The 27130-nt window shown below is 41.5% G+C and overlaps 3 non-coding genes and 1 gene segment (V, D, J or C); 3 read left to right on the top strand and 1 right to left on the bottom strand.

The window, feature by feature from the left end:
- Window positions 1-910: 910 nt before the first annotated feature.
- On the bottom strand, window positions 911-27130 carry LOC132884537 (T cell receptor alpha variable 12-3-like). The segment is given in 3 exon segments: window positions 911-1142; window positions 26647-26974; window positions 27091-27130. Coding segments are annotated over 3 exon segments (600 nt in total).
- On the top strand, window positions 5980-6094 carry LOC132896177 (U5 spliceosomal RNA). Its single transcript, XR_009655956.1, has one exon. It is a non-coding gene; the product is annotated as a U5 spliceosomal RNA (small nuclear RNA).
- LOC132897288 (U2 spliceosomal RNA) lies at window positions 19446-19634 on the top strand. Its single transcript, XR_009656299.1, has one exon. It is a non-coding gene; the product is annotated as a U2 spliceosomal RNA (small nuclear RNA).
- Window positions 24003-24084, top strand: trnas-gcu (transfer RNA serine (anticodon GCU)). The gene has a single exon. It is a non-coding gene; the product is annotated as a tRNA-Ser (tRNA).

The raw sequence follows: 27130 nt of genomic DNA, 5'->3' as shown, positions 1-27130 counted from the left end.
CCTCCGCCCTACCAAACCACTGAACCCCCCTTTGGAGAAGGAGGTAAGCAGCGATACAACCCATAAATGCTTTAGGATTGAAGTTTTTAATGAGCGAGCGCCATATACAGTTTGCTAGATTAAAGTGTTGCTAATAACGGACACCAGTCAAGTGTTTGACATGGTTATGTGTGTGGAATGTTCACATGTTCTAAACCATTGGTTTCAAATTGAGGAGCTGGAGAAAGCGCAGCACACATAAAAGAGGAATAGAGGTTACAACATATGAAGAAATACGTACGTAATTGATCAAATTGAAATGTCACTCCATGTCACTTTGAAATAAATTTATAATGAGATGTTTCCTGTCTTTTATGCGTAACATTTGTAAGGCTACTGAGTATGGAGTTCATCACAAACTCAAGGTCCATGGGCTATGAAAAGTCAAATAATGACAATAGTGCAATTGTGACAAGGGTGGGCAAAGTTGGGGGGCCCAAAATTCTAATCTTTCATGGGGCCCAAAATTTCTGGGGCAGCTTGCCTGCAACCCTGTAGAACAGGATAAAGCAGCTTGAGATAAGATGAGACAAGTCTATTTGAAAAAATTAAATAAAAACTGTTTTGCGAACTTAATTCCACATACCATTTAAAAAAATAATTCTCATCTCGATGTCAATAATTGTGGAACGGTGTCAATAACTATGGAATGGTGTCACATCATCTGACATGCTAAGTAATCGGGAATCAACTTATTTTTTTTTCAGTGGAAGTTTGAGTGACTATTCATGCACAATTTACGTATTGAAAGTCTCTTCTACTTTTGCAATGGCCAAAAGATCATTAAGGTGTCAATGATTGTAGCTGCAGCTCTACTTCTGGATACTTAAACTTACGACCTACGATACCCTGTGGTAGGAGTGGTGCTGTTTCAGATTGGCGTACTGCAGCAATACGGTGTGAAGGTTTTGGGCACACCTGTAGAGTCCATCATCGCCACAGAGGACAGACAGCTGATTGCTGACAAGCTGAAGGAGATCGATGAGAGGATCGTCCCCAGTGTGGCTGTGGAGTCGGTGAGCCCTGCTCTTCTCTCGTTACACTCCACACGTGTATATCCAATATCCAGCACACGATATTCCCAGTCACCCGCTTTTAAAGGCCTATATAGATCAAATGGGTGTGCTTTTATACGAATGTTTGCATGTGTAACATTATTTATGATAATATTTACTCGGCATGTAATGATATATTGTAATGATAAATCTTGATACATATTTATGATGATTTGAATAAATTAATTACAAAACAATATCAACTGTGAGCTACTGCTCACTTACGTATCCCCTCGCTCTCGCTTATATCAGAATACAAGCAATTGAAGGAATATGACACTTATTATGAATGTTGACTTCAACAAATAATTAACCCTGACAAGTAAGTAAAAAGCAGTGTTCTCCCCAGGTATTTCAAATAGCATCCTGGTAAACTGTCATTTTGAAATAGCATTTTGCTTCTTGAAATGGCGTCTAAATCCACCGTATATATTTCATAAATACATTCAGTCGGTAAACAGATAGTCGATGTGCGACAGACCTGAAAACGGTATACGCAGTATAGAACCCCAAGCTGAAGTTCGGTACCAAATATCAAGCACAGCGGTCTCAAAATTAGCCGGTCACCGGCGGCAAATCGCGGTCTGTGGCTTGTTATGCCACCGGCTATTGTCAGTCGAGTCACAAAATTTAATATTAAATATTTCTGATGGCAAAATAAGTTGTGAACGTAAATTACATCCACTATGTCATGTATGTCGGTTGCCGCGTCAACTTTGTTTACATCCTCGACATGAGTGCAGCCATTACTGCCCCTTGTGCCATATGTAAGCCGTACTCTGATTGGCTTAGTGTTCCATGGACTGTGAATGGTTCATACCATCATGTGACTCACAAATGGCGACGAAGAGAGTTGCAAGCGGCTCCATGCTGGATGCGTGGCTAAAAAGGTCTAGAGGGAAAGGTAAGTACGTTTTGAACGCAAATTTATTCTGTCATTGTGTTGATATAGAAAAATAAATACGTCTTAGTCCACCGTTTCTCAGCCTTGCTTAAGACATTATAATTGCAGATCGTAAAGTTGACTCTGCGTTTGACAGCTGCTCGAAAAAACAAACTGCGTGCGTAGCAACGCTAATCAAGCTTAAGCTAGACGACCTGCCTCAAATACCCGCCCCGGGTAAATGTTATCCCAATTTTAGATGACCTGTTCCAAACCATCCCGCCCCATGAAAAATTCGTACTTGCATCTCTCTCTCTCTCTCTCTCATATATATATATATATATATATATAGTTCTTCATCTGTATTCAAGATTTCACCATATTCTTCAATAGTATTAGAGAATCTGGAGAAACTTGTCACCTTAGCTTAGTCAAAGTGCACATCAGACTTAAAATTATTATATCATCCATATGTGGATTTCAATCGGACTACTTTTTATGTGTTTGTTTGCAAATATTTCTGAAATTTGATAAAATGACTGAGGTATGGTTTCATATTTCAGGTTCTCCAAATGGTATTGATTACCCTTTATTTTCACCGTTAAAAGTTACCAGAGGCCACCATTTCTCAGTGCATTTCATAAAATTTTCCGTGCCCAAAGGGGGGCGCACCCCCCTTTGAAACCCCCCTGCACGCTTTGTGTGCATTATGTCTGCCACTGGCAGACATTTTACAATTTTGCACCCTGCTGTAAATTATTTGTACCCTGCTATTCTCCCAAACTTTGAAGCCCCTGCAAGCAGTTGTGATTTGTAGTTGCTGAGAAAAGTGTTTCGAAAATTTTCTGAATCCACCTTATATGTTTCGTAAATACATTCAGTTGGTAAACAGGAAGTCGATGTGGGACAGACCTGAAAACGGTATACACAGTATAGAACCCCAAGCTGAAGTTTGGTACTAAGTGGCTATGATTTGTGGTTGCTGAGAAAAAGGGTGTTTTGGATGGACGGAGAGACAGACGGACGGACAGAGGTAAACCAGTATATCCCCACTTCTTTGGAGTGGGGGTATAAAAAAATGAATTGTAATTATCAGGCTGTGTAATCACTAAGATAGATAGATAGCTCCCAAGCTGGGAATTTGTTTTGTTGCAGCAACAAGTTATCAAACATATGAAAAGAAAAAGACACACTGTGCAACATAAAATAGAATTAAAAAAAGAACAAGCTGACTTTACAATATACAGATAAAAAGGTAACAATTAAAAAAACCTATATATGCGCTTTGTACATGTGACTGTGCATTAATAGTGCTAAAATCAAGAATTGTGATAAATGAAGATAAAAACTGTGCAAAAGTGTCAGTATTGAATGGAAGACAAATAAATAAAAACAAATCAACTCTAACAGTGCAAATGACTAATGACAGTAAACCCAAAATTATACCTGTTCAGGTAGCTTTTTTTTGCCATGACCCAGATTTGAACAAGGGTTGCTGCAGCCACAACGCAGAGTACTAACCACTATACAATCAAGGCAAACCACTCAGGTAATCAGACACTTGCTTTCAAGACCATACCACTCATGATTTTCAAGTTCTGCTCCGGAAACAAAACCTCCCCCTCAGACTAACCTGAGAAACTAAGTCTGAAATTGTTTCCATGGAAACATGAAAAATTAAAATTTCTCAAATTTCTTAATATGAAAAGGCACATCTACATCACCTTCTTAATATGTATACCAAGTTTCAAATCCGTATCATGAATAGTTTTGGATATATGCTCCGCAAACAAACATTGCTCTTAGAAACTAAGTCAAAATCTATTTATGTAAAAATTTGAAAAATACTTGAGAAAGTAGCCAGAATGTACAGTCCACAGCCCACTCTACGATTGACACACTGCATTATTTAAAATGTGTGTCCTTTTTTTTGTGAGGCAAATCGTAAACAGAAGCTAACTGCAGTTAGGAACTAAAGTTGTGAGTGATGTTCCAGTAGGGTCTGTGGGCTGTTTTCTGTTTCCACTGACAAAGAACTGACTCTGGGGCCAGAAAAAACAGTTCCAGGCTAGCACCAACTCTCTGCTGGGCCAGAGGAAAGAACCGCTTACGTCAGCGGGGGGGGCGGAGTTGTTAAGACCAACAACAATTACAAGACCACGAAAGATCGCCATTTTTAAGCGACGAGAAGCAGCAGCTGTACAAACGTGAAGTCATCCATTATTATTATTGTTGTTGTTGCTGCTGCTGCTTCTTCCGTGTTGTTTTTGCTTCGATATTCGCGCCAAGGTTTATGCAAACGTAGCGACGTAACTGACGTATACAGTGATGTAACTGACGTATACAGCGACATAATGACGTGGCTTCCCTTAGCACCGCGAGCTACGGAAAAGCAAACTGGTTCTCAGCTGGCTCGCGAGTTGAACGAGTTGTGAACCAGCACCAGCACTGGCCCCGAACAAGCCCTGGAACTGATTTGGTGGAAAAGGGGTAACAGAAAGGCCCCCACCAGCCTCGAACCCAGAACCTTTTTGCTGTGAGGCGACAGTGCGAACCACTACATCCCCCTGCTGCCTAAGTTAATAAATTTTTAAAGCCTCCCCATCAGGGAATCGAACTACAGGCTTCCGCGTGACAGGCAGAGATACTGTCCACTATACTAACGAGGACAACGCAATAGCCCTCATTTATCAATCTAACGTAGAAACCAGCGCAGATCAAAGTGCAGAAATCACCATATGACAGGTCTCACGTGTGATTCATGAAACATTTGTATCTTGCCAGTCACAGTGTAAGAATGATTGGGCATTGATAAATGTAGTGGATGAAAACCATTGTCATTTAAATATCACAATCCTAAATATTATCGGTGTAGAGGCCTTGCTCCTTGACTTTACGACATGGAGAAGCGTAATATGGTCAAGAAGAGAAACTTATCTGCCCTCAGAATAGAAGCTTCAACATCACAAATCCAATGGAATAAATTATTTCTATTTGGCAGCCTGAACAGTAGCATCGCAGGAAGGCAGGAAAATGTGGTATGGAAAGCACTTAGGTGGAGTAAAAATGTTGTGTGTTATTCCTCACCTCATGCTTATGGAATGGGATGTTCAACAAACTCATCAGACTGGTCAGGTCTCCTATATTACAGTGTCATATATAATCACATACAGACCCAGTCTACCATAGAAACAATATAAGCAGCCGTTCGCCAATGAAAATAAATTTCTAGAGATAACAAATAGTGTTAGCTTAAAGTTTAGAGGCATCTATGATCTAATAATGATGCTCTCAATTTTATAAAATTAAACTTTGCCTTAGGATGTAGCACAAGCGAATATTTTTGCCTCGAGCCCCAGGAAAAAGTTGTCAATAATTATTTCGGTTTTCAGTCCGGTGATCAGAATATTTTTAAAGAAATATTGCTGCTGGCTCATCCAAGTGTAATACTTCATTGAAATGTGTTTTGAGTTGTTTATTTGTATGTTGGTCACATTTGGCTTGTGTTTCTAAACTTATACTTTTGTAATGTCAGGGATCAAAGCTCACATAGCTGCAGTCACGTGACCGCGCCTTTTGATATGACTTAGCGTTCCGACTGATTCACAAATCACAACAAAGGAAGGAGGACAAGGACAGAGACTGAAGATCTTAATTCATTTACTTAAAGAAAATAGAAATATTTACTAAATGAATGTATGTGTGAGTAAGGCAATTAATCAGTAGTGTTAGACAGTGCAAGCATGTGATGATAGTGTAGTGAAGAGCTGTAACATGAAAGAAAAACCAAATATAAAACAAAGCCACAACAAATAACCAAACCCAAGACAGCAGATGATGAGCTCCAAGCCCCCACCACTTCCCAAAGGCTCCTCCTTTTAAAGGAGATCCCAGGTGTTTCCGTAATGAGCTCCTCAGCCACAACTCCAAGCATCACAGCGGCAGCACTGAGAGTCTCCCAGCCTCCAATCCAGTGTCACTAACCTGATCCAGTGTTCAGTGCAGCTCAGGTTTCTCTTCACTAACGTGGAAATCTTTCACCTTTTACTAAACATTTCCGGGGAGAGGGATGTTAATGAGCTCAGCTTATTTTTGCAGGCTTTGCTCTGGTAGAGCTGGACATGTTTCATGGTCAAATGTTAGAAATATCAAGCCTTTTGCATGGAAACCACACACACACACACGGTGACGTATCTCTTCAAAAGGATCCAGCTGTTGGGGGCGGGGTCTAGCTGTGTTTACCTTTCTGTTACCTTTCTTACCTTTCTACCCAATCAGAGTTCAGTGCTATTTGGCTTGAAGAATTCTCTGCAATTCCAGAAAAGGTTAAAATTGTCTATGAAGTTTATACCAAATAAAAAATAAGTTTTTCCAAGCCAGGTGTTAAGACTGAAGAGTCTAGTAAATGCAAAGCTTCCCCTTGCAGGGAGTGGGCCACTGATAAAAGATTGTATTCTAATCTTATAGAGATCAGAAAAAAGTTTTCTGAAATCATCTTGGACAAACAGCTGTTCTCTGAAAACATCATTTGCTCCCACATGCACAACAATACGTTTGATAGTTTTATGCTCGGACATGAGTTTCAAAATGCTGTCTTTGGTGTCAGAGATGGATACATTTGGAAGGCAGAAAATAATCAGAGTTGGGAGTAACGCGTTACAAAAGTAACGAATTACTGTAATGCATTGCTTTTTGCAGTAACGCGGTAATGTAAGGCATTACAGAAAAAATTTGGTAATATTTTACTCGGTACAAATGTCAATAATGTGCGTTACAATGCATTTTTAACCTGGAATGAAGTGGTGGGTTTTTTTTCCTTCAAACAAATTCGCCAAAATCACGCGAGATCAGCAGAGGTGAAACGTCCGTGCAAAATGTTTCACTTCCTTTTCCTTTAGGCTACTCAGACAGGAGCGAGAGATGAGTGAACCTGCAGCTGATCTAATGTCGGATAGCACATTCTCCAGATGGGCATACGCCCATTACTTTAAGTTTGTGAAAAATAAGGATATGAAGAACATCGTAGTCAGATGCACTTTGTGTGCTAAACCTAAAGAACTGTCCACTTCCCGAAATAGCACCAGTAACTTAACTAAACGGGGGCGGCACGGTGGTGTAGTGGTTAGCGCTGTCGCCTCACAGCAAGAAGGTCCGGGTTCAAGCCCCGTGGCTGGCGAGGGCCTTTCTGTGTGGAGTTTGCATGTTGTCCACGTGGGTTTCCTCCGGGTGCTCCAGTTTCCCCCACAGTCCAAAGACATGCAAGTTAGGTTAACTGGTGACTCTAAATTGACGGTAGGTGTGAATGGTTGTCTGTGTCTATGCGTCAGCCCTGTGATGACCTGGTGATTTGTCCAGGGTGTACCCCGCCTTTCGCCCGTAGTCAGCTGGGATAGGCTCCAGCTTGCCTGCGACCCTGTAGAAGGATAAAGCAGCTAGAGATAATGAGATGAGAATTTAACTAAACATTTACAGAGGTGCCACAGTAACATGAAGGAAGCAAGCGGAGGATGAGAGTGGTGATAAAATCACAAAGCAGCCAAAATTAACGTTCTCCCGCTCTGAGATGCTCCTTCAGACTCAGGAGGTTAGGAGACTTGTGGTGGAGTATGTTGTTGAAGATATGCTGACAGTTTGTTTACATTTTTCCTACGGAAGCCGCGAGAGGCCCTTCATATAATCTTTTTTTATTCACCTTGTTATCCCGAGATAACGACATAATTAATTCAGGATCTTGAGAAAACAACACAACTAATTCGAGATCTCGAGAAAACAAAACAATTATTTCATGATCTCAGCTGGATCACTGTATCTCCGTCGGTAGAGACGAAGCCGGGCCAGTCTTCTGCGGAAGTGCCGCGGACTAATTTTGAAATTATCCCCTATTAAAAGACTTAATGCAATCTCTCCCTGTGTCAACCCCTGATCAAAATATTGCCTTATTAGGTGATCGATTATTCCAGACATTCTAATGACCAAAGTTGCGTCTATACAGAATGAGAAATAGCCCCAAAGTCAGCATATCACAAGTCTCTTAGCATACCTGAATGAACCATTTCTCAGCTGTTTACTCGAGATCATGAAATAATTGTTTTGTTTTCTCGAGATCTCGAATTAGTTGTGTTGTTTTCTCGAGATCCTGAATTAATTATGTCGTTATCTCGGGATAACAAGGTGAGTAAAAAAAGGATTATATGAAGGGCCTTTCTCGGCTTCCGTATTTTTGTCCTGTATAACTGAGGTTTTTTTTTTCTGGTCGGAAGTCAGACTAAAGTGATTGAGCTGCCTTTCCTTCGAGGGCTAATATGTCTAAGCACTTCAATATCATTAAAAGCACTTTGATTTTGTTATTTCTAATTCTGTTTTTCGAAATGTGACTGGGTATCCTCATATAGCTAATAGTCATTGTCTAGCCGTGATTTAAAAGGCTTGTGGGTTTTTTTCAGGCCAGTTTTATTGTAGGCTACAATTTGCCATAATATGTTCATTTTTGTTAAATTTCTGAAATGATGGAGTCATATGCCTTAGGGCTAATCTTTTTTTTTTTTTTTTTTAGGAAGCATAAACTATGCTTAATGCTGTAAATTTGAAAACAATAAAGGCATAGAAATGCTAATCTTGTATCCTGTCATATCTTTAGACATTACAATACATTACAGTTCAATTAATGTTAATATGAATAGGCCTAAAGTTACAGTATTTCTATCACAATTTGCCAGACTTTCACCTTTTGTCTGCTCTTACGATGATTGTTCCTTGTATTGTGCCATCACTGTGGCTATTATATTCTACTGTTTTTAACCATAAGCCTAGCTCAGTCAGATACCACATCACCTTCTACTGGATGTGTGATGAGCTAATTGAGCGTCTTGAGCTACATTTAGATTGCCAAATCCATACTTCCAGTTATTTTGGTGAGAGTAACTTAAAAGTAATGCAATAGTAGTGTAATGCCTTACACTTTAAACACAGTAATATTGTAATGTAACTCATTACTTTAAAATGACAGTAACAAGTAATAAATAATGCAAAACAGTTTTGAAGTAACTTGCCCAACACTGCAAATAATCATCCCATGTCCTTTTAAATGTCTTACAGTGGAATCACCAAGAACAAGGGTTGTGGGATCAGGTGGTGTTACGAGCTGCTTTTTGCCTCTTCCCACAGCTCTACGGTTGTGGTGCGATCTCTTTCTATAATGTGCTTGTTCTCCTGAAAATTCCGCTTCCACATCCCTGAGGCATTCAAATTTGTTCTGAAGCCTTATGGGCTGTGGATTTTCCATAAGATTGTAAATCCTATTGTAGTTTGTAGACCTGGCTCTATTTCTAATAGCATGGCTGTGGAGCATGGGTTGCATAGTATCAGAACGAACTGGTGTTGAGGTAATTACTCTTCTGTTTTTATTTTTGGGCCTGCCACCCATAGTGTGCCAGTTTTCTGTACTCACATTTTGCTTTGTTAGATCGATGCATTCATCCACTCGATTTGCAATGCCATCGGCCTGTCGGGGTGCAATCTCTGCATTCTCAGCCACTGTTTCTGTACTCCTTTCGTGAGATATCGCTCTTAGTTCATCCGTCTTTGGCAGAGCATCAATCTTTGATTCCAGGATAGAAATCCTCTGTTCTAGTTCTGTGCATTTTCTGCAGGATCTCCTGGATTTTTTGCCCCCTGGCATTTTGTTTTAAAAGCTAACTTATCTTGTAAAGGTGAAAAATAAAATGAAGAAATAGTGGAAATTAAGTGAAAAAGTAAAATAAAATAAAGATCAAGCAGGAGCACAGCAGGAGTAAAGCAAAGAAGCGTCCTACTCGCTTGAGTAGGCTCTTCATGTGGGGCCATCCTCAGCAGCAGCCAGTGGTTTTCAGGTGATGAGAACTCCAACCAAAAAAAGCTGACCAGTGTTTTTGGTTCTTAAAAAAAAAATGTAATTTTCTCAACCTCATGCTTTTTCCATGCATATCTCATAGTCTTCTTGTCCGAAGTTTCCTAGCACTACATAGTCCAAAATTATAATTGTGTCACCAGGAACTTACGAATATGTGCATCATGATAAGAATCCTTTAGAGTTTTAGCTGTAGTCTTTTTTTATATCAACTGGCTCACTGATAGAGAATTGAGCAGAACTGTTTTGAAGAAACAGTGAGAACTCACAAGCAATGAATGATACAGGCACCACTTTTCCTCAGTCCCAATATCTCAGCTCACAACTCTCTACCTTCAGAAGGAAGGTCAAAGGCCCCAGTGAGAATTGAAATCATCACCCCTGGTTTACAAGACCAGTGCTCTAAACAGGCACCTATCTATTGTAGAATCAGCCCAAAGCAGAACCTTGAGGACCCTTTGCTGATCCTCGAATACCACTTGTCCACCAAGTCACCACTTTTCCACTGAGGGCTGGTTCTGAGCTGGTGCCTAATCTTGAGCCAGTTCTTGAAGTTTCCACAGCCAAAGAAACAGCTCTCAGCCAGGAAAACTGGTCACAGTGTGCCACCAAATCCTTGCTGGTTTAGAACCAAGAACTGCTTATGTCAGTGGCTAGGACTTGTTTTGCTGGGAAACAATCTTGAAGGAGTTTTTTTTTTTTTGTACAACATTTAAGGGTTCATCTCTGAGAAACAACCAAAAACTCCACGAGATGACATGAGGAAGAAACCTTGAGAACAACCAGACTCAAAAGAGAACCCATCCTCATCTGGGTCACACCAGATGGTGAGATTATAAATAAGTTCCCTTCAATAACTTTGTGCCACATTGCCAAAATTTGCAACAGACCCCTTGCACCGATGTCACACTTACATTCGCAACCGTTACTGCCCTTGTCCTGGGGGACAAGTGAGCTTTGTTTACATACTGAAGGCAAGCGATATTGAAGATGTCAAACATCTTCACGGAAGGAATCGGTCTTGCACCGACAGAAGACTTTTGTCTCAGGCACTGCTGGGATACCATGGCTCCTGTTTACTGGCAGTCCCTTTTGGGCCAGATTTATCATCTTGGCATGGCTTTTCATCTCACGCTCTTCCACAATTATGGGTGGCATACTGCTTGCCTGTACTTCTTGATTGTAGAGGTGCATTTTTGTCAGCAATTGAAAGAAACCTTCAAGAGAGTCTCGAGAGCAAAGACCTGTGGCAGGACCTGAATCGGCAAGCCTTTAAATGCAACAAGCCTTCTCTGTGAGCAACTGAAATCAACATTCAGTAGAGTCTTGCATCAGGCGCTGCTGGGTTTTCTCCCACATGGAGAACGCAAGTGTGGGCTTTGGAGGTGTAAGAACAAATTATGGCAGGAGTAAATGTCATGAGTATTGTGAGGAACTGGAATTTCAGGTACAGCTTCCTTTTGGGCAAATTCATAGGAAGAGGTGGAACATGGTGATATTTCAAGTTTATTTGTACAGCGCTTTTAACAATAAACATTGTCGCAAAGCAGCTTTACAGAATTTGAACGACTTAAAACATGAGCTAATTTTATCCCTAATCTATCCCCAATGAGCAAGCCTGTGGCGACGGTGGCAAGGAAAAACTCCCTCAGACGGCATGAGGAAGAAACCTCGAGAGGAACCAGACTCAAAAGGGAACCCATCCTCATTTGGGCAACAACAGACAGCCTGACTATAATATTAACAGTTTTAACAGGTATAACCCTCAACTGTCCTCATGGGGCCGTCCTTCACAGGAGTGGGGCGATAAAACTCCGACCAGACACAGGGCACCAGGATGGATCAAGCAGGTCCGAGGGGCAGAAGAGGCCAGCATCTCAATCCCAGGATCAATATGTAACTCAGAGGGACAGATGGGGGGGCGGGGGGGAGAGAGAGAAAGAAAACACGTTGTTAGGTATGCCCTAAAAATGACAAGTATTAAATCTGTGTGGTAGGCTCGCAGAGACGAGAGTCTTTACATCAGGCATGACGCACAATGGCATGTTAATATGGTAAAAAATATATCATGACCTGCTCTGGCTGGATGCTTGATTGGGTGATGGGAGCACACTCCTCAGCAATGATGAGATGCAGATGGGACCGTTAGGCCTGGCCAAGACAATTCAGTTACATTTAACCGGGTCTGGGACATGCGACAGAATGTCTGATGGCCGATTCCCTGCAGGCTACGATAGCCAGTCGAGGTCCCCACCGTCTCCACCAAAAGATTTCCTGTTGACTCCATGTAACTCAGAGGGACAGATTTGGGGTGGGGAGGGGGGGAGAGAAAGAAAACACAGGTGGTTAGGTATGCCCAATGTCACCTGAATAAGTAGGAACAGTATACATATTGCACCGAGTACAAGCAGGGACTCCGGCAACTAACTATGACAGCATAACTAAAAGGAGAGAGCCAGAAGGTAACACAGGCATGAGGGAGCCCCGGGACATAAAGCAGCCAGCCACTGCACCGTCAACAAACTCGAGTGAGCAAGCGAGTGGGGACTGACAGCATCCATACATCCCAGTTTACCAAAACACTCTATGTCTGAGGACCCTCCAGATCTACTCCTTTACCTCATAAACACCATTAACAAAAGGCTTGACTAAACAGATATGTTTTCAGCCTAGACTTAAATGCTGAGACTGTGTCTGATTCCCGAACATTACTTGGAAGGCTGTTCCATAACAGTGGGGCTTTGTAAGAAAAGGCTCTGCCCCCTGATGTAGCCTTCACTATACGAGGTACCAGCAGATAGCCTGCACCTTTTGATCTAAGTAGGCGTGGCGGGTCATAGAGGAGCAGAAGTTCACTCAGGTACTGTGGTGCGAGACCATTTAGTGCTTTAAAGGTCAATAGTAGTATTTTATAATCAATACGAAATTTGATTGGGAGCCAATGCAGTGTGGATAAGACAGGCGTGATGTGGTCATATTTTCTAGTTCTAGTAAGGACTCTTGCTGCGGCATTTTGAACTAACTGGAGCTTGTTTATGCACTTATTGGAACATCCAGACAGTAAGGCATTACAATAATCCAACCTGGAGGTAACGAAAGCATGGACTAGTTTTTCTGCATCATGCAATGACATTAAATTTCTTATCTTTGCAATATTTCTGAGATGAAAGAAAGCTATCTGGGTGATGTTATCAATGTGAGTTTCGAATGAAAGACTGGGGTCAATAATCACTCCGAGGTCTTTTACTGCTGCACGTGAAGAAACAGAAAGGCCATCCAGAGTTACTGTGTAATCAGAAAACTTACTTCTAGCTGTATGTGGTCCTATCACAAGTACTTCAGTCTTGTCAGAGTTAAGCAGAAGGAAATTTATAAGCATCCAGTGTCTAATGTCCTTAACACATTCCTCAATTTTATTAAGCTGGTGTCTCTCATCAGGTTTTGCAGAAACATACAACTGTGTGTCATCAGCATAACAGTGGAAACTAATGCAATGTTTACGAATAATATCGCCCAGAGGTAACATATATAGAGAAAAAAGCAGTGGACCCAAGACAGAACCTTGTGGAACACCAAACTTTACCTCGATACGTCTAGAAATATCACCATTTATATCGACATACTGATAACGATCAGTTAGATAAGACCTGAGCCAGGAGAGGGCCATTCCCTTAACTCCCACAACATTTTCTAGTCTATCCAGAAGAATGGAATGATCAATGGTATCAAATGCTGCACTAAGGTCAAGCAACACAAGTAGCGAGACACAGCCCTGATCAGACGCCAACAGTAGGTCGTTTACTACTTTAACCAGTGCTGTCTCTGTGCTATGATGAGGTCTAAATCCTGACTGATACATTTCATGGATGTTATTCCTATGTAAATATGAGCATAACTGCTGTGCCACAGCTTTTTCAAGGATCTTGGAGATAAAGGGGAGGTTTGATATTGGCCGATAATTGGACAGCTGACAGGGATCAAGGTCAGGTTTTTTAATCAGGGGTTTGATAACTGCTAGTTTAAAGGATTTGGGTACATAGCCAATCGTAAGAGAAGAATTTATTATTTTTAGAAGCGGTTCAATTACTCCAGGCATTATCTGTTTGAATAGATGTGTCGGTAAGGGATCTAGTACGCAAGTTGAGGCTTTTGATGTAGAGATTAATGAGAGTAATTCAGTTTCTTTTAGGGGAGTAAAACATTCTAACTGATGATCTGATACAGTTATATTGTTAACTACAAGGTCACTTTCATTGTCTAACCTTAAATTAGTAGTTTGAATTTTTTGTCGGATATTCTCAATTTTGTCATTAAAAAAATTAATGAAGTCGTTGCTACTACATACTGCAGGTGTGCATGTGTTGATAGTGGACTTATTCCTGGTTAATTCTGCTACAGTATTAAATAGGAATCTAGGATTATTTTTGTTATCTTCTATTAGGGAGGAGAGATATGTTGATCTCGCAGCACTAAGAGCTTTTTTATACTTCAGGAAGCTCTCCTTCCACGCCAATTTGAACACTACCAATTTTGTTTGACGCCATTTACGTTCCAATTTTCGAGTGGTCTGTTTTAATGTGCGAGTGTCATCATTATACCAGGGTGCTAATTTTTTGTCTCTGACCATTTTCCTTTTTAGAGGAGCTACATTATCTAAAGTATGGCGGAATGTTGACTCTAAGCATTCAGTTGCCTGATCGAGTTCTGCAGGGGCTGACAGTGACCCAATCAAAGTTGACAGCTCTGGGAGATCATTTATAAAGCTCTGTGCAGTAGTTGACGTGAAAGTACGTTTAATACAGTAGCGTGGTGAGGTGCATATATTATTACTCAGACATATTTTGAATGAGATGAGACAATGATCTGAGATAACTTCAGACTGTGGAAGTATGACTATATTGTCTACGTTTAATCTGAATGTTAGTATTAGATCAAGGGTGTGACCACCATTATGGGTCGGTCCTATGACATTCTGCTTAATCCCGACTGAATCTAAGATGGACACAAACGCTGTTTTTAAAGGGTCTTCTGGGTTATCAAAGTGAATATTAAAATCTCCGACAACTATAGCTTTGTCTGATATTTCTGTTTGATTGGGGTCAAGAAAGAATTGCATCTCTGATGGAAAAGAGGGAATGGCCATATCCAAAGGATTTCGCCTTGGTCGACGATTTCGGTTGGAAAAAGCTTCCCTGCAGAGTGTATGCAAAAGGAAATGACTCTGGTGGGACTTGAACCCACAAGCTTTGAATGGCTTCTCTGATGACCCTAGAAGTCCAATGATGATCCATTGCACCACAGAGCCCATTTTGCCCTCCCTTCATGGTGTTTCCTCTCAGATTCTTTCAAATTCCTGGCTGGCCTCACGTTTCCTGTTCTGTTCCAGGGACAAGTCCTTTTCTCGTCATAACAGATGAAATGAACATGCAGTAAACCTCAAAACCAATGAACTCTGGGAGGATCTCAACCCACAAGCATCAGCACAAGGCCTGCAATTCAACATCCAGTATGCCACCATGCCGTCTTCGCTCGTTTTTCAGCTCAGAAAGTAAGATGGGCACGGAAGGAATTGGTCTTGCACTGACAGAAGACTTTTGTCTCAGGCACTGCTGGGATACCATGGCTCCTGTTTACTGGCAGTCCCTATTGGGCCAGTTTTATCATCTTGGCATGGCTTTTCATCTCACGCTCTTCCACAATTATGGGCGCCATACTACTTGCCTGTACTTCTTGATTGTAGAGGTGCATTTTTGTCAGCAATTGAAAGAAACCTTCAAGAGAGTCTTGAGAGCAAAGACCTGTGGCAGGACCTGAATCGGCAAGCCTTTAAATGCAACAAGCCTTCTCTGTGAGCAACTGAAATCAACATTCAGTAGAGTCTTGCATCAGGCGCTGCTGGGTTTTCTCCCACATGGAGAATGCAAGTGTTGGCTTTGGAGGTGTAAGCACAAATTATGGCAGGAGTGAATGTCATGAGTATTGTGAGGAACTGGAATTTCAGGTACAGCTTCCTTTTGGCCAAATTCATAGGAAGAGGTGGAACATGGTGATATTACTGTTTGATTGGGGTCAAGAAAGAATTGCATCTCTGATGGAAAAGAGGGAATGGCCATATCCAAAGGATTTCGCCTTGGTCGACGATTTCGGTTGGAAAAAGCTTCCCTGCAGAGTGTATGCAAAAGGAAATGACTCTGGTGGGACTTGAACCCACAAGCTTTGAATGGCTTCTCTGATGACCCTAGAAGTCCAATGATCCATTGGATCCAATGATGATCCATTGCACCACAGAGCCCATTTTGCCCTCCCTTCATGGTGTTTCCTCTCAGATTCTTTCAAATTCCTGGCTGGCCTCACATTTCCTGTTCTGTTCCAGGGACAAGTCCTTTTCTCGTCATAACAGATGAAATGAACATGCAGTAAACCTCAAAACCAATGAACTCTGGGAGGATCTCAACCCACAAGCATCAGCACAAGGCCTGCAATTCAACATCCAGTATGCCACCATGCCGTCTTCGCTCGTTTTTCAGCTCAGAAAATAAGATGGGCACAGAAGGAATTGGTCTTGCACTGACAGAAGACTTTTGTCTCAGGCACTGCTGGGATACCATGGCTCCTGTTTACTGGCAGTCCCTATTGGGCCAGTTTTATCATCTTGGCATGGCTTTTCATCTCACGCTCTTCCACAATTATGGGCGCCATACTACTTGCCTGTACTTCTTGATTGTAGAGGTGCATTTTTGTCAGCAATTGAAAGAAACCTTCAAGAGAGTCTTGAGAGCAAAGACCTGTGGCAGGACCTGAATCGGCAAGCCTTTAAATGCAACAAGCCTTCTCTGTGAGCAACTGAAATCAACATTCAGTAGAGTCTTGCATCAGGCGCTGCTGGGTTTTCTCCCACATGGAGAATGCAAGTGTTGGCTTTGGAGGTGTAAGCACAAATTATGGCAGGAGTGAATGTCATGAGTATTGTGAGGAACTGGAATTTCAGGTACAGCTTCCTTTTGGCCAAATTCATAGGAAGAGGTGGAACATGGTGATATTACTGTTTGACTGGGGTCAAGAAAGAATTGCATCTCAGATGGAAAAGAGGGAATGGCCATATCCAAAGGATTTCGCCTCAGGTCGACAATTTCGTTTGGAAGAAGCTTCCCTGCAGAGCGTATGCAAAAGGAAATGACTCTGGTGGGACTTGAACCCACAACCTTTGAATGGCTTCTCTGATGACCTTAGAAGTCCAACACACTAGCCTTTGCACCACAGAGCCCATTTTGCCCTGCCTTTGTGGTGTTTCCTCTCAGATTCTTTCAAATTCCTGGCTGGCCTCACATTTCCTGTTCTGTTCCAGTGCAAATCATAAAGGTGAGAGAGGACAGCCCTGACGAGTACCTCTACTCAAGGGGAAGATATCCGATACTGAACCATTTATGAAAACCCTCGCAGCTGGGGACCTGTACAGCACCTTGATCCACTCAACAAAACTGGAGTCCAAACCATACCTGTTCAAAACATCAAATAGATACTCCCACCTGATCAAATGCTTTTTCAGCATCCAGTGACACAGCAACAATCTTGCTTTTTTGTCATTTGTGTTAATTGTATAACATTTAGAAGCCGTCAGACACTGGAGTGTGAGTTCCTACCCCTGATGAATCCTGTCTGGTCCAGTCTCACTCAAATGGGCAACACTTCTTTCAAACTTCTAGCCAGAAGCGTAGACAAAATTTTACAATCAACCCCAAGCAAACTTATTGGTCTATAGAATGTACAAAGATCAGGAGATTTATCTTTCTTTAAAATCAGAGAAATATGGGTGAGATTTAAAGTTGGTGGGAGTGTGCCCCTCCTAAATGATTCCATAAACATGTTAGTTAAGTGCCCCACTTCAAACTTTGCCATCTTTTTATAAAATTCAGGTCCAAACCCATCAGGGCCTGGTGTTTTCCCACTCTGTAGGGATTTAATGGCCTCCAAGACTTCCTAGGCTGTGACTGGCCTACACAGACCTTTTCTGCTTTCTTCAGATAGGGTAGGGAGATTAATTCTGTCAAAAAAAAAATCCTTAGAATTGATATGTTTTGACACTCAGATGAGTATAGCTTGAGCTAGATGAGCAAGTAGCCAGATGGATTTATTCCCAGATTCAAACAGTCTGTGCCTGGTATAAAATATTGCTGATTCTGCTTTTTGAGTTAGCAGTTGATCTAAAGCAGATCTGGCTGCTTCTAATTTCTTCAACACAGAACTGGAGAAAGACACTTTAAAATCTCTTTCCAAGATAGCAATGTCTCGATCAAGCTCCAACTGTTTTGCTAATATGTTCTTCCTCTTCGCAGTTGTGTAAAAAATGATAGACCCTTTGAGGAAGGCCTTGTCTGTTTCCCATAAGGTCAAGGCTGAAACCTCAGGTGAATCATTTGTAGAAATAAAAAGTTCCCATTGATTTCCTAAATATGTCAAAAATGCAGGATTGCTAAGAAGAGATGGATTTAAACGCCAATGTCTAGATAATGGGTCATAGTAAAGAGGCAGGCGTTCTATAGAGATTGATGAGTGGTCTGAGAGAATGCATGTGTTAATGGAGCAGGCTCCGGTTCTGTCAAGGGCCGATCTAGAGATGAAAATATAATCAATTCTAGAAAAAGAATGATGGGGATGTGAGGAAAAATGTAAAATCTTTCTCTCATGGATTAGTGACTCTCCATGTGTCAAATAACCCGAGGTCTGACCAAAGCTCTATTGTTGCTTTTGCCATTTTTGATGACAAAATATTATTTCCAGATATTATTTGTCAAGATATTATTTGTTTATTGGTGACCTTGTTAAAATAATAAAGAAAAAATATTTCTTTCTTTGCCCGACCTAACTTTTCCCCATTTCCTGGTTTTCTCCATGCTCAACAAGCAGCTGGACCATTAGTCTGCAGTAATTCTTTCCCCTATTTCATTAGACAGATCACACAACACTCAGCTGTTCCTTTTCAAAATTCAACAATCCCCACTTCCTACTTACTGACAGCTGAATCCTTTTGAAAAGAGACATCGTCTTGGGGGCGTGTGTGTGTGGGGGGGTCCATGCAAAAAGCTCAATATTTCTAACATTTGACCACCAAAAATTTTATCTATCTATCTATCTATCAGAAATGCTCGTTGGTCAGACATTTCCCTGCCTGTTTGCAATGGATAATAAAGCTGTAAAGGTGTAAGAGATTGGCCAAGGCCAAATTACCCTATACCAGCTTTCTGGACCTCCAATACAGTTTCACTAACCTGATCCAGTGTTAAATATAGCTCAGGTTTCTCTTCATTAACATATAAAGCTTTTGTGGTTTATTAAAGCTTGCTGGAGAGAGGCATATTAGTAAGTTCAACTGTTTTTTTTTTTTTTTGTAGGTTCTGCTCTGGCTGAGTTGTATGCTTTTGGTAATCAAATATTAGAAATATCAAGCTTCTTACAAAGAATCTCCTCCAACCATTTGGTGCACCCCTGAGCTAATATCTTTCTTCAGAAGGATTCAGCTGTGTTCACCTTTCTGGATTTTAATATTTGGAAGTGGTACATTTAAAGCTCTTAACTGCAGCCAATTATCACTTTTCTGCCTTTTGGCTAAGATCAAATGTAGTATCTGCTCTTATCAGTTTAATATCTGATATGTTCTTTAAATGAATGTTATATTAAAGAGATTTTTAGAACAGGGAGCTGGAATAGGGGCTTGCTCCTTCTGCTTCATGCATCAACCTAGTATTGCAGTACCTCCAGGAATAGTGCCCTTCTTGGAAAAAAAAAAAAATCCTATGTCACTTTCGTGTTTGATGTGTTTTCTGAATGATGATGATCAATTAAATTTGGTCTAAAAATGGTCTCGTCGCATAAATCACCCGTCATTGTTAATACAATCACTGTCCACCATGTCTTCACACACTACGCCAGCTTGAGTTCAATGATTTAATTAATGACTTCGCTTTCCAGAAAAGTATGAAAGTGCCCTTGTAAGTTGACCCATGGCTGTCAAACTGAATGCGCAAAGCTGTGTGCCACTGCTGTTTGGGACATTACGTGTGTGAAAGGATGAAATGTTTCACATAGCCTAACATTTTGAGATTTATTTCTGAGAAGCAAGATATAGAGCCCTGCACTCCCGCGGGACAGTGATTTTGAAAGCTCATTGTGGGCACGGGTGGGAGAGGTGATAAGCTGCAGTCCCGCTAACTAAAAACGTGTTTAAAATAAAATTTATAAATTATTAATTTATGTCTATCATATATAATTTGTGCTGGATATTTTATTTGGCATTAATAAAAACATTTTAAGATGCCTCAATTTGCAGATGTGGTCTAATCTCGTGTACGTTTCCGATTCCTTTCTGCTCTTCCGTGTTTGAGATCTCCGATCATGGCAGAAGAGCAGAGCTCCTCTCGTGAAGCTCACAGTGCTTCAGAAGTAAGTGCTGCTTTAAAAAGAGGTACATTGCTTGAAACGCACCCCTGAACGTGAGCTGTAGATATTTATGCTCAAATCCACTCAAAGTAGGGGGCGGGGCACCATCACGCTGTGTCTTTAAATTATATTAATTTCTTATAGGCCTACTTGTATTTCCTAGAATGTAAATGTGAGGAGTGACATATATGCAATGTGCAATATTCTTAATATCCACTGTAGATTTTGGTAGGTGTGTTGGGTATCTCTGTAAAGCCTCAGCTGTGCATGCCGCCTGGCAACGCGCACCCTCGCTACGTGCGCTAGGTGAAGGATCGGTCAGTGGAGAGCTCAGCTAAGCTCAGCATGTTTAATTCCCCAAGCCAATGACAAGAACTTTCGTGAGAAATAATGCGAACGTCTGCATCATGTGGGATTTGCGGGCGGGAGCGGGACAAAATATGGCAGGCGTGGGCGGGAGCGGGACTGAAAATCATAATTCTTTGCGGGAGCGGGACTGCACAATGCGGGAGCTGGCAGGAGCGGGACTGCACAATGCGGGAGCGGGCGGGAGCGGGACTGCACAATGCGGGAGCGGGCAGGAGCGGGACTGAAAATTCTGTCCTGTGCAGACCTCTAGCAAGATATTTTTCTTTCTTTGTTATCGCTCTTTGTTTTCACAAGTTAAAAGTCACCTGGATTCCAAAATGAAAACGAACGGTTATATACCAAATGAATGTTCTTGTTCTGAATACTAAAGAAACTTGTAGGCCTCGGTTATGTTCTTGACATGTTGTTCATTGACTCACTCATTCAAAGGCTTCTTGAGGCTAAACTTTAGTTAACCAGACTTGTTAACCGTGATGTCTGATGGATTTTTTCACCATGCAATTGCCTATTTCACCATTGTTTTTTCTCGATTAAATAGGTGTTGATGGATATAAAGTTTTATCGTTCAATAGTATTTCTAATTGTGCCACTGTCATTATTTAAGTTTCTGTGTCTAGTTAGACAGGCACGTCTGAGGGGGTGAATTTGCTGAGCGCAGTTGACAACAGGCGGGGGTGGGGCCTCGGGGGTGTGTCTGCCCAGGGCCTCAGCAAGGGTTAACGTGGCCCTGAATAAACCCAGTGGTGCTGCAGGAATAACTGCTGTGTCAGAGTCGTTGCTGGGATCCTGATCTCGCCGCTTCTACAAATGAGCGTTTTGTGGGGATTTCCAAACATTTAAACACAAACACCTTTCAATAGACCCCTTCGCAATAAACGTCATTCATACGTAAGAGGAAATTGCGTGCGCAACCTGGACCCAAAAAAGACTCAGCGACGGTAGAGACGAGAAGAAATATTTGGAAGAAATGCCTAGTTGTTGTGTTGTCGGGTGTCAGAATCGTAGCAGTGATGGGGTTAAAATGTACAGAATTCCAGCAGGATCTCACCCATTCCAAAAAAATCGCCTACGTCTATGGCTACAAGCCATCAAACGTGTAGACTGGGATGAAAGCACTATCAAAAATGTGCAGGTTTGCAGCGCCCACTTCATCACAGGTAAGATCAGGCTATTTATTAAATCTTTCTTTTTTATTCTTTCTAGTCTTCGTTTATTGATGTAGCAAAACACTTTGGTAACGTTTGTCTGATTAGCTGGGTCATAGTTACACAATGTAATGAATATTGTTAGCATGTTAACTTAGCTTTGCATGCAATTTTGTTTGTAGGAGAGGTCTCGCTTGACTCAAGCAGTCCAGATTTTGTGCCATCATAACATAATCATATGCGTCTAAAGACTTGTAGGCACGAAGTTTTTCGTGGGTGTACACTGAAGTCTTGTCAATAAGGCACGCACGGCCGGCCCAAGGCATAAGCGAATTAAGCGCCTGCTTAGGGCCCCACACACCACCAGGGGGCCCCCAAGAGCAGTTGGAATGCCCACCTGCGAAAATATTTTTAATTAAAAAAACATAATATCAATGACATGATATAGCAGAAACAAAAGACACAAAATAACGTTTTTGTATCATTTTCATAGTTGGTACATTAGGTTAACTAATCCTTGCTGCTGGCTGCTGCCACTGCGCTCCTGCACAACCAGACCCACGTGACGTGACAGGAGTTATTCACTTCGGAAGATAGGTGGACTAGATGGCTAAGCCATGTCTCAAAAAAGAAATTATCTATCTGGGGCAGAGAAGAGGAAGAAAAAAGCAGCAAGAAAAAGGTAAGTTTGAATGTCCAATGTTACTATTTTTGTGTCATTAAATTAAAATAATTTATTAATGATGTACTGGTGTACCATTATTTTGCAGGAGCCCTGCTGAGGTTTTTTGGGACACAATCAACCACATCTGCCCAGGCAGATCCGGGTACCTCCGCCTCCTGCTCCTTTGATGAAAGTGCTCCAAGTGAGTCATAATATGTTACTACCAAATCATGAATTAATCACACTTTTATTTCAAAATAATGTTGTTGTTGAAACACAGTTAAATATTTATTTTGAATGACATAACCAATAAATCCTATAAATAGTTTTAAGTGCAACATAATAGGTTGTTGTTGTGTTATTGTTGATGTTATTATGCTGCAAATTTCTCTGTTCATTTTGTGAATTTATTTAAGATTTCTTTTAAGATGTAAGGTTTATTCCAGATTTTAAGATTTATTTATTTGTTTGTTATTTAATAACGGGTACAAGTACTAAGTACTGTTTGTAAGAACTGTGTATGTTAGGCTTTGTTTTGCACATTAGTGCAAAATAAACTGGTTAACTTGTTTACATATACAGTGTCTTGTCTACTGATTTGTTGTTTTACTTACAAATATGCCACACATCACTCTGAATATTTTATATTGCAATAGCCACAAGTTGCAGTATAATGTAAACCAACTAAAAACGCAGATTATGGTGGGTGGCTAGACTAACTAGACTAACTGTGTAGCCTAAGAAATAATAAGGCAGCTAGCAGTGTAGTTTTGGTGGTGTGGGGGGCCCCCAAATCAAATTCTGCTTAGGGCCCCTTAAAGGCTTGGGCCGGCCCTGAAGGTACGAGTATATATCTGGCCATTGTATACCAGGGAACTTACTAACATCGTCCGTCCACTCTTTAATTAAATACGGATACAGTAGGCGATGTCCACTTGTTGGAGTTAACTTATTTATGTAGCGTTCTCGATCTTGTAACGACAATTGTTTGGCATAATCTGACAGCTCATAATGCCGGTCTATGGGCAGCGCCATTGTTTCTGGGTCCAGGCTGCGCGCGCATCCTGGCAACGGTCGGTTTGTTTACAAACATGCGAAGGGGTCTATTTCCGTGAGGTGAGCGGGAAAATCATGAATATTCATGAGGAAAGTGCCGCCTGATTGGCCGGTGAAGTCTTTCTGTTCCACCACGTTGTTTTATGAGGAAGCGGTTTTGTTTGGTTCCGAACCCATCAGTCCGAGTCCAATAATTATTCTACCATCAGGAAAAGCAGCACAGAATTTACTGCGATTGGTTTCAAATGATGATAATTTCATTTTCAGTCAGACTTCAGATGAGCATTTTAGACAGATTTATTTTTTTTGAATATGTAGTTTTCACATTTTCATAACAGGCTTATTAAATAAATATACAGCAATAATGTTCCAACAAATATTTTAATGAGTCTGAGTTTTGACTTTGACAGAGTTACTAACACACCAAAGATCATTGCATCATACAAAATAAATAAACACACACACAAATGTGGGCGAGGTGGCCGAGAGGTTAAGGCGATGGACTGCTAATCCATTGTGCTCTGCATGCGTGGGTTCGAGTCCCACCCTCGTCGCATGTTCTTTTGGTCGGCATAGTGGTTAGCACGGTCACCTCACAGCAAGAAGTTTCCGGGTTCAAACCCAGGGAGGGCCTTTCTGTGTGGAGTTTATATGTTCTCCGGGTGCTCGGGTTTCCCCCACAATCCAAAGACATGCAGTTAGGTTGACGTGGGGCAGCCTTGAGCAAGGTACTGAACCCCTGACTGCTCGCTGTGTGCTCTGGGCTGCTCACTGAGCGTGTGCGCGTGTTCACTGCTTCAGAGGCTGTAACTGAATTCATGCCACCTTTTCTAGTTATCTGTGCAAAGATCTGTACTATTTCTTCAGATTTATTCCCTTTGCAGACTTTCTAATTCAAATCAATGTCTTTAAGTGTCAGATAGAAACACATCCTGGCTGATCGCTTCATCAGGGGGAAATGGGGGAACTGTCCTTAAACTGCTCACACACACAAAATACATTATGATTTAATGCTGTGACAAAATACAGACAGACAATAATCAGCAATTATTGGTCGATAGTGATGGCCGTCTGAAGCCGAGGCTCCGAAGCGCATGCTGAGTATAAGGGGGCGTGGCAGATGAAGCCCCGCCTCGAGGCGTGGCTCGTTCGGAAGAAAACCACGTGAGGGAACCACGTGAGGCTGGGGAGGGAATTTCTAAGAAAAGGAATCACCTCAATCCAAACACAGTGAAAAAAAATCTGTTCCTCAACAAAAATCAATAAAGGTTCCCCTAAAAGTTACTCTGTGCACTGCACGGCTGCAGTAGCACTCACAGTCCCATCACACAAGCACTGAACACAAAGCTTACTCCCTTTATGTTTATGTACACCTTTTTATTGTGCAGACAAAATTATACTGATCATTAATCCATAGAAAGACACAAAGTGTGTGTGTGTGTGTGTGTGTGTGTGTGTGTGTAAGAGAGAGACAGAGGGTCAACACCAAATAACATACAGGTAAATAAGTAAAACAAACAAGCAAAAAAAAAATCTGATGACATAAGTTATTTTAAAATGGAATATTGTGCAAATTACTGTACATGCAAAGAATAATGTAAAGTGGCAGAACATTGACGTGAGGTAGAAATTAAACATGCTGTACATTTCTCTTAGCAGTAGGTCGCTAGTGAAGTCTGCTGAATGAGAGTCTGAGTAATGAACCTTTTAGTGAATCACAACCGAGGCCTTGTTTATCATGGGTCATGTGGTTTTCTGCTCAACGATACAAAGCCTCAAAGCGGAGCTTCATCTGCCCCCTTATTCTTGATATGCGCTTCGAAGTCTCATTTGGCCATCACGATCTTTAAACAGTGATATCAATGAAAACTATGGTCAGGCAAGGCAAGACTAAAATGGCCATTATGAGTCTTAAAAGTATTTGTGTGTGTGTGTTTTGAATATATTATGAAGCCATTGACAACAATAATAAAAATCTACAGAATCATTGTACTAAAGGCCTCTGCATGCTCTTGCGACAAGGCTTTTGCAGATAGCTTTTCGCAGACAGTTGTAATTTATCGGTGAGCAGGGAGTAATAGGCGTGCGCGATGTTATTCACCGGCACAATGCAAGGGGGTGCGAAGTTGCTAGGAGTAGTTGGTGGGTGTGGTTAGTGGAATGTTTATCCTCCGGTTACTTATAATGACTAGAACTTTTTTTTTTAATAATGACTAGAACTGGAGTCATATAGATGTACGTACTTCCTCAATCAACCGCTCTTCATGCTGCTCCATCTTCGCTCGTGTTTTTAAAAATGCCGGTCGTGAAAACAAACCAAACCGGGAAAGTAGGGAAGCGGAAGTGCGTGTACAGCAGATGTAGAGTGGACCAATCAGAGCCCTCTTGTCTGCGACACTGTCTGCGAGGCTTCTGCGGTGGTCACAATTTTTGGGAGGTGCGCGCAGAGCGTCTGCGAAGGTGGGGGGGCTACGCAGACACTGTCTGCAACGCTATCTGCGAGGACTGGGTTGTCAGCATAAATTGGCCTTTAGCAACCAAAAAGTGTGATCCTGAGTGTGAACATAGATCTGGAGCAGGAGACAGAGCCAAGACACCTCATCTCATCATTTCTAGCCGCTTTATCCTGTTCTACAGGGTCACAGGCAAGCTGGAGCCTATCCCAGCTGACTACGGGTGAAAAGCAGGGTACACCCTGGACAAGTTGCCAGGTCATCACAGGGCTGACACATAGACACAGACATTCATTCACACCTACGGTCAATTTAGAGTCACCAGCTAACCTAACCTGCATGTCTTTGGACTGTGGGGGGAAACCGGAGCACCCGGAGGAAACCCATGCGGACACGGGGAGAACATGCAAACTCCACACAGAAAGGCCCTCGCCGGCCACGGGGCTCAAATCCAGACCTTCTTGCTGTGAGGTGACAGCGCTAACCACGACACCACTGTGCCGCCCCGAGCCAAGACACACTGAATATATATTTTATTGACTGATCTAACCCCATTTATTTATTTTAACTCATTATATCATTGAGATTATATCATCTGGAATTATGTAACTTTGACAAGTGATCAGCCTTCAGTATAACATAACTGTGTGAAAGTTTTTGTACAGTGCAGTTGGATTTCCTATCACTGTAGGCTGCAGAGCACAGTAGTATAGTGCAGAGTCTGATACAGCAGCAGAGGAGATGAGCAGATCCACTTGGTTATTCTTTTCATCAACTTCAGCAGAGAGACGTGGTGGGATTGAGTCACTTTTATATCCACTTTGTGATATAAAAAGAAGGAAGTCAGGTTTAGATTTTGGATATTGTCTGTACCAGTGCAGGTAGTTTCCTGTACCACTTGCTTCGTAGTTGCAGGACAGAGTAACATCACTGCCTTCATCTATAATTGTATGAGTGAAAAGTGGCTTGATTGAAGCTGCCATGGAGTCACCTGTCATAGAGAAGAAAACATGCACATTCTGATTTTTCTTCCCACCACACAGATGAATAAATCACTAATTCAACACTTAATATTTCTGCAAGAACAAAAAGTCAAAGTTAACTCACCGAGTGAAAGCCACAGACACATGAATATAACAGTGAACAT

Source organism: Neoarius graeffei, chromosome 1, assembly GCF_027579695.1.
Source record: "Neoarius graeffei isolate fNeoGra1 chromosome 1, fNeoGra1.pri, whole genome shotgun sequence".
In the NCBI taxonomy this organism is placed as follows: domain Eukaryota; kingdom Metazoa; phylum Chordata; class Actinopteri; order Siluriformes; family Ariidae; genus Neoarius; species Neoarius graeffei.
This window is presented reverse-complemented; position numbering and strand designations above follow the sequence as displayed.